The sequence below is a fragment of the Malaya genurostris genome, chromosome 3 (genome assembly GCF_030247185.1).
Source record: "Malaya genurostris strain Urasoe2022 chromosome 3, Malgen_1.1, whole genome shotgun sequence".
NCBI lineage: Eukaryota > Metazoa > Arthropoda > Insecta > Diptera > Culicidae > Malaya > Malaya genurostris.
This window is the reverse complement of record NC_080572.1, coordinates 144,290,652-144,299,523: the sequence shown is the minus strand read 5'-3', so window position 1 is coordinate 144,299,523 and position 8,872 is coordinate 144,290,652. Positions and strand designations below refer to the sequence as shown.

At 39.2% G+C, this 8,872-nt stretch overlaps 1 protein-coding gene across 1 annotated transcript; it reads right to left on the bottom strand.

Annotated features, from left to right (window-relative positions):
• Nucleotides 1-3,630: 3,630 nt before the first annotated feature.
• Nucleotides 3,631-4,032, bottom strand: LOC131434030 (uncharacterized). The gene has a single exon (XM_058600650.1). It carries the CDS (start codon nucleotides 4,030-4,032, stop codon nucleotides 3,631-3,633), a length of 402 nt encoding a protein of 133 aa, XP_058456633.1.
• Nucleotides 4,033-8,872: the final 4,840 nt, after the last annotated feature.

Sequence of the window (8,872 nt, the reverse complement as noted above, 5' to 3'; positions counted from 1 at the left end):
TAATACAGATTTTCTATGAAAATATCTGGCATCTCAGTGTCATACACTTTTTTGCGAGGAGAGATGCCAGATATTTTCAAAGAAAATCTGTATTGCTTTGTATAAAAAATCTTTATTTTTCTGTATTCTCTAATCAAATAAAATTTTGGAAAAGTTTGTACTAGCTTGGATGTCTGTTCTGAATGAGCATGTAAAAATCTGTATAATACAGATAAATCTGTATAAATGGAATCTCTGTTTGCGACTTCGAATGACAGATACACTTCAAACAAGATTAGGCAAAACTCGGTTGGATTACCTTGAAATTACCCAAACTTATCTACACCGAAGAAAAAAAACTTAATAATTTCATAAGTTGTGACTTATGAACCGGCACAATTTTGATTTCAGTAAAGACTTATGCATTCAATAAGCACACATAATAACTTCATAAGCATGAATTATGAAATTCATATCAATGACATATGCATTCCTTAAAACACAATTTATGATTTTTATAACAGTCTACCACGTGAAAATGTCATTTCTCTTAAGAACAGTCAAATCATGAGAATGGAAAACGAAGACACTGTTGTTTTGCTTCAAAACTTTGTACAAAACACTTTTTCATAATTCGAAATTACGACTGATAGAGTTGATCGCCTGTGGATATGAAGAAATAAATTCGATGCCTTCAAAATATCCCGTTCTTTCAGAAATTGTTTGGAATTGAATTGCGGATTATAAGAAAAAAATGTGAATCTCTATTCATTATTTCATTTCATGATAGTTACACCTTGTTTATGCATGAAACAGCAATTAAAAAATATTGCGTTTGGGGAGGAAAATAATATCTAGAAATCGGAAGTTCTTGTTAATCCGTACTCGTTTTCACACAACTTAAATATAAATTCATCATTTGCTATCCACGAAATAGGAAATCATTGTCTATTTAGACCAAATGATTTTTTTTTGTAATTGGTAGGTGCTTTTTTATTAATAGACAATTATTATTATTAAACACATTCACCATGGAAATCAGTAGCAAGCGTTATGAAAATCATAAGAAAGTAGCGATGAATTTTATAAGTAGGGGTTATGAATTATGTTAATAACTTATTACATTCATATCTACATTTCTACGTTAATCATAAGTCTATCTCACGAACTTTATAAGTATGATTTATGAAATCCATAAGTAGGTCCATGAAATTTTTTTTCTGAGGGTCATAAGATTGACTTATGATTTCCATATGGGAAACTTGTAGCGAAATATCATAAGTGTTTCTTATGGAATTCAATAGCTTTTTTCCGTCCGTGTAGACTAGTTGGGATTAAATGAGATTAGAGACCCTCTCAGCAGGCCGTTCAATTTTGTTTGTTTTGAGCGCTTGTAAAACGCCTTATTGCACGAAATATTCGTTCAATTTGCTGGAACGGTTTGTTGTTGTTTTTTTCTCTTGCAAAAATAGTGTGAAAATTAAGTGTTACCTTTACATAGAAAGAAAATTTGTTGTTATTCTACGTGAAGTAGGAGTATTGTGCAGGTATAAATTGTTAGTTTAAACAAATATGTGGAGAAAACTTCAGAAATTCTGCAGTAAAACTAGTCCAACGGGGCCCCAACTCCTCATGTTAAAAATGGCTCAACCATGGACCTCTGTCTGCCGGGTTTGTTGAACGAAAAAAATGGCATTCGGTTCAACGGTCTGTTTCAAAATCGGCAAACGAAGGTCCCGTGTTGGCCTCCCGTTAAACGATTGATTGGACTTTCATTGGACCAATGATCCAACGTATTGGACCAATGAAGGACCACCGTTGAACGGTTTTTTTCTAAGTGGGGAAGATTATTTTGGAATGAAATGAGTTTATTAGTATGAGATTGTCTAGAGTTTAGAGTCATTTGCCCCTTGCAGCAGATAGTGTTTTGGGGCATCAAGTGGAAGTAATTTTCACAATTTGAGAGTAGCGATGAGTATCAAAACATCGCAGTATTTGGGGCTCAAAACGCGAGGGGCTCAAGGTAATTGGTGTACATTCAAATGGCTGGTGCTTACATACGGTGTTAGATGGCTGGTATTCACAAATAAAATGAAATTTCTACAATGAAATGATGTTGAACGCTATCTCAACAGATTATAATTATAGAATGAGAGTTTCAATGTGTTGATGGAGCAGCCCCTTGAACTCACCGTTTCTATTAACCTTGTGAGCCCCTACTTTAATGTAACACCACTGTCGAGTATGTTGTTGTATACAACGCTTCCGTTTCCTAGTTAATAATAATTTCCTTTCTCACGAAATACATGCGTTCGTTTTGTTCTACAAGTTTCGTCGGGTTTTTCGTTGTTGGGCATCCGAAATACCAACTCCTCATGTTCAAAATGGCTCAACAATGGACCTCTGTCTGCCGGGTTTGTTGAACGAAAAAAATGGCATTCGGTTCAACGGTCTGTTTCAAAATCGGCAAGCGAAGGTCCCGTGTTGGCCTCCCGTTAAACGATTGATTGGACTTTCATTGGACCAATGATCCAACGTATTGGACCAATGAAAGACCACCGTTGAACGGTTTTTTTCTAAGTGGGGAAGATTGTTTTGGAATGAAATGAGTTTATTAGTATGAGATTGTCTAGAGTTTAGAGTCATTTGCCCCTTGCAGCAGATAGTGTTTTGGGGCATCAAGTGGAAGTAATTTTCACAATTTGAGAGTAGCGATGAGTATCAAAACATCGCAGTATTTGGGGCTCAAAACGCGAGGGGCTCAAGGTAATTGGTGTACATTCAAATGGCTGGTGCTTACATACGGTGTTAGATGGCTGGTATTCACAAATAAAATGAAATGATGTTGAACGCTATCTCAACAGATTATAATTATAGAATGAGAGTTTCAATGTGTTGATGGAGCAGCCCCTTGAACTCACCGTCTCTATTAACCTTGTGAGCCCCTACTTTAATGTAACACCACTGTCGAGTATGTTGTTGTATACAACGCTTCCGTTTCCTAGTTAATAATAATTTCCTTTCTCACGAAATACATGCGTTCGTTTTGTTCTACAAGTTTCGTCGGGTTTTTCGTTATTGGGCATCCGAAATACTACTTTAGGTTATGGGCCCAGGATTCGTTCTATCGGTTTCGTCGCGTAAATAAGTAAAAGTGTAAACGATGGAGGAGGAAAAACAAGATCGAGTTTTTCTACCGGTATTCGATGGCTCTAACTTTTCCGCATGGAAGTTCAGAATGCTCGTTCTTTTAGAAGAGCATGAACTTGTTGTGTGGGTATAAACGATTTTATAATAATCGGTGCATAGCAAGCCATGACTACTACGGTGGGTACAGCTGCGCTTGATTATTCCAAGCACTCAACTGTTACCACCATATCGATACGAGCGTTAGCACAGGTAAGAAGTGTTTCGACATATCTCTTGGGGATTCCTTTTCGGTGGATATTAAGATATTCACAATGGCGATCCTTTGCCGGGTGTTGCAATTTCGTTGCAACAATGTTCAGAACCCTTAGCTTAGCAAGTGTATTGTAATTGTAATTTTCACCAGAAAAGGAATCCCAGAGAAAAAGTGTGTAGCAAACGTTGCAGTAATTAGGCGCCTCGTTTTATTTCATTTTTCAAATGAAAAAAAAATGGCCGCCGAAATTACGTAACGTTTAAAATGAATTGAAAAAGCGGATCACTGTGGTCGCGCATAATAAGCGGACCAGGCAGGTCGCGCATTCTGAGCGGACCAGCAAGGTCGCGCATCATTAGCGGACCAGCATGGTCGCGCATCATTAGCGGACCAGGTAGGTCGCGCATTCTAAGCGGACCAGGTAGGTCGCGCATCATTAGCGAACCAGGAAGGTCGCGCATTCTGAGCGGACCAGCAAGGTCGCGCATCATTAGCGGACCAGCATGGTCGCGCATCATTAGCGGACCAGGTAGGTCGCGCATTCTAAGCGGACCAGGTAGGTCGCGCATTCTAAGCGGACCAGGTAGGTCGCGCATTCTAAGCGAACCAGGATGGTCGCGCATCCTAAGCGGATCAGGATGGTCGCGCATTCTAAGTGTACCAGGATGGTCGCGCATTACACGCGGACCAGAAAGGTCGCGCAAATAATAATAATAAAAAAAAAAGAGAGCGGACGAAAATGGTCGCGCATTAAATTGAAATTAGCCGACCAGAAACATTGCGCACGAGAGACGCAACTGATTTCAATATTCGATATTGCTATAGTAGCTCGCAGTATTCCTGATGCACATATTTGCGTTTATAATTCCCGACAACAAAGTACGTACGTTGAAGCAATAATATGGCGAATAACGGGAAATATGTCCGATTGACCGGCAGCTCAGACAGCTCAGATGATGAATCCGTATCGGACGAATCAGTTAACCAGGTCGACAAGGAGTTGTCGCATTCTGTAACGTCGTGCCCTTCAAGTTCGTCATGTACTTCTAGCACGTCATCGACTTCGACTTCCGATTGTGAAACCAACATCGTCAACAATGTGAACAATGAGTCAGAAAATACACACGAAAACACAGAAGTTATTCCGCATCGCATTCATGAACCACCAGAAAATATAAGTAATACCGAAAGAATTGAGCGTATGGAAAAAATGATCGCGGGCTTTAACGAAGTCTTGAGCCGTCTTCAACCTAAACCAATTTCAAATGACTGTACCGATAGCAGTTGGAACCTATCGAGCGATATAAGTTCGTCTCCAGCCAATTTTGGCAGTGCATCCCCCAGTATTCGTTGGGATCATATTAAGCCGTTCCCGAGCGGAATCCCCACAAACCGAATGTGGGAGGAATGGAATCGTTACATTGAAAACTTTGAGATAGCAACATCTCTTAGTAACGTGTGTGATACTGCAAAGAGAACACAACTACTCTTCTTATCGATGGGTAACGAACTGCAGGAAATTATCAAAGCAGCCAAGTTACGCCCAAGTTTGTCAAATCCAGATTGCTACAAAGTCTTCGTGTTGAACATAAGAAATTATTTTCGCTCAATGACCGATACCGCTGCCGAGCACGAAGCCTTTTCGAAAATGAAACAAGAAAATGGGGAAACTGCTGTCACTTTCCATGCACGGTTAATGTGTAAAGTGCGAGCGTGCAATTACAGTATCGATGACGAAGACCGATTCGTACGAGCCCAGCTGCTGAGCGGGTTAAGAAATCGAGAGATCGTGAAACAGGCCCGTACTTACGGTTATGAAACTAACTTTATCGTTCAATCTGCTACGAGAGACGAAGCATTCGAAATCGAGACTCGCCAGGAGGAAGGTTCTAATGTGTTCGAACTTAGGAAAAACAAATCTGTGACGTTCAATGGAGGTTTTCGTAAGCGTCCACATATGAGTAACATGGTTCATGAACCACCATTCATGCAAACACGAAGTCGTGAACTGAACCAGCGATCTCAAGCGAGCCGATTGCGATGTACGCGTTGTTTCTTGTATAATCATCGCAACGGACAATGTCCAGCATTAAACCGACGACACGACCAGGCACTCCGAAGAAAAATCGGAATAATAAGTGTTCGTGAGCGATTTACCGCCAGTTACCACAAATATAGTGACCCCTTGAATATGATAAAAATAATCTTCTTGCGCAACACTGCATGAACTAGTTACCAAGGAGTTCCATAGTAAATAAACAAACCATAATGACGAATGAAACGAAAAAGTCTTATTCCTGGTGAAATCAAGGATGAATCGGAGCTATCATAATCGAAACAAGCATTTCGTGTCTATTATTTGAAGAGAAACATTCAATACGCAGCTGTTGTTACTTCCGTCCAGAAGGCTGGTCCGAAAAAGGACGAGCTATGTCCGCCGTTATTGTCGAACGCCAAGTAATGTTACTGAAAACAGCGAAAACATGAACGTATATGTTCCTACTAGCATTAAGACTAAACTTGATTTTGGAGACCTTACTACAAAAAAAGGTAGGTTTCATCTTCATTGACCATGTGGGCTCATTAGCTACATTAAGGCGGTTGTCCTTCATTTCAGTCGATCGAACGGTGAACCGGGATTTGATGATGTTGGTCTTACAAACTTCACCAAATGTGTCATATGTGACCAACAGTTTGCTAAGCTGTTTATTTTAAACGATACATGCAAACACAAACCGAAGGAGGACCGTATCGTTGTGACATTTGCGGAAAATGCTGCATCGAAAAAAGTGCTTGGAAGCGGCATCAGTTTCGTCATACCGGCCAGCAGCCTTACAAGTGCGTCCTTTGTGAAAAAAGTTTCGCTGACGAGTATCGTTTAAAGCTGCACATACGAACTCATACCGGCGAACAGCTGTTCCGATGCGAGTTTTGCAATAAGGGCTATTCCATGAAGAGCTTACTGATTCGACACCGGAGATCTCATATCGCCGAACGGCCGTTCAAGTATGAGATATGCGGTGAAAATTTTGCTGATCAACATTATCTGGGATTACACACGAGAGTTCATACTGGCGATCAGAAGTACAAGTGCGAAATTTGTGGCAAAGGGTACAGTTCAAACTCCAAAATTTTGGCTCACATGATGTCACACACTGGGGAGCGTCCACACATATCTGTAGTAGAAGCTTCAACAGACTAAACGCACTGTAATATCACAGCGTGGTGCACACAACTGAGCAGCATTTCAAGTGTGATATCTGCGGCAAAACATTTTCCCTCATGGCACAGTTCAAGTGACATTTAAAATCTACTTCGCATGTGAGAATTTTTCGATGGGTTAAGTAAGTGTATCGCGGCTTGTTAATATATAAATACAAATATTAAAAAAAAACTTCCATAACTCAGACTTTAATATAAAAAAGAATCCTTACACAACTGTTTCGTTAGCAAATGGATCACGTTTTCACGACAAAAGAATTCTTCCAGCAGTTCCAAATGACTAGTCGATTCACTGGTCTAGTTCTGAAACAGTTGTAATTTACAACAAAAAGAGGATTTCTTACTCCAGAAATTCATTTTGATTTTTCGCTTTGAAATATCCGATCCGCAGTTTGTTTTGTTTATATTTCTCATGACTTCAATATGCAGTAACCAAGGTTATGGTAACTGTTATTCAAAGTCAATAATTTATCAACTTGTGTTGCCAGTTTCTACATTTTTTCAAGCGATTACGTTTTGACATTACCAGTTACTGAGGGGTAGTTCAATTTACGATACAGTTTTGATATACGAGTGGCAGGTCGTGTCGTCGATTAAACCGCACCTGCAACAAATGTGATAAACGTGGACATTTCGTGGCAGCTTGTCGACAAAAGCATGTAAGTTTCATGCAGCGTGAACAAAACGACGAGACAACACAGAAGCCAGTAGTTTCAGATGTAGATAAGCATGAAGACTATAGTCAGGTACAAAACGATTATTTCTAAAAAAAAAAAACAAAATTATATACATATAGTAATAATAATGAAAAAAAAACTAATGATATGATTAATAAATACAAGAATGGTAAGCAAACTATACTTATCTACGATATTTATTTTCACTAGGAAGTCAACACACTCTCTCTTAAAGATGTATTAGTCGACTGTTCGGTAGGATCTTCCACTCCAATAAGATTTATGATAGACTCTGGTGCAGACGTGAACGTCATTGGGGGAAATGACTGGGAATGTTTAAATCGAGAAACAAAAACAGGTCAGGCGACTCTTCAATTGATTACTGGTAGTCCCCCAAATAGACTGCATGCCTATGGAGTAAGAGAACCAATAATCATTGAATGCATTTTTAAAGCAAACATTGAGGTAACCTCAAGCTCAGAATCTAAAACCACCGCAGTCTTCCATGTCATTCCAAAAGGAAGCAGATCTCTTCTTGGTCGATCTACAGCAAGCGATTTAGGCTTATTACAAATTGATAGTAATATTAATCAATGTGAGGATGATAACATTTTTCCAAAAATGCCAGGAGTGAAGGTGAAATTCAGCATTGACAAAAATGTTCCACCAACAAAAAGTGCCTATTACAATATACCAGCTGCATATCGGTAAGCCTCCGTTGATATTTGTTTTATCGAAACAATAAGAAAAAAAATAGTAAAATTGAACAAATACTAGTTTTTTTTTAAACCACTCAATATTTACAGAAATGCTGCCAGGCAAAGATTACATGAAATGGAATCGCGAGGTATAATAGAAAAGGTTATATGCGCTCCAAATTGGATCAGTAGCATGTCTGCTGTGGCTAAGGGCAGTAATGATTTCAGACTTGTAGTTAATATGCGTGCTCCAAATCGTGCAATCAATCGTGAATACTACAGACTCCCATTGCTCGATGAAATGAGAATAAAATTAGACGGTGCAAAATATTTTTCAAAACTCGACTTTAGCAACGCTTTCTATCATCTCGAGTTGGCAGAAGAATCTAGAGACTTGACCACCTTCTTAGCAGAGGATGGCATGTATAGATTCACTCGTCTCATGTTCGGTGTTAATTGTGCACCTGAAATTTTTCAGCGTGAAATGGTTCGAATCCTAAAAGGCGTTGATAACATAATTGTGTTTATAGACGACATTCTTATATTCGGCAATACATTAGAAAAATTACGAACAACAGTCAACACAGTACTAAGGATTCTCAGGGAAAACAATTTGACATTAAACACCGCTAAATGCGAATTCGACCAAACTAGAATAAAATTTCTCGGTCACGAACTTGATGCTGATGGCTTTCACATAGACAACGAAAAAATAAAAAGTGTGCGCAGTTTCAGAGAACCTACTACTCTATCAGAACTTCGCAGCTTTCTGGGATTAGCATCTTTCCTGTGCCCATACGTTGAAAATTTCGCAAATTTGGCAAGTCCATTGTGGACTGTGACTACTTGCAAGACATGGTCATGGGGACCAGAACAAAGCACAGCGTTCAAGT

Bases quoted from the DNA above. Each gene is read 5' to 3' on its own strand.
- LOC131434030 (XM_058600650.1), bottom strand. From the start codon at position 4,032: ATGCGCGACCATCCTGATCCGCTTAGGATGCGCGACCATCCTGGTTCG.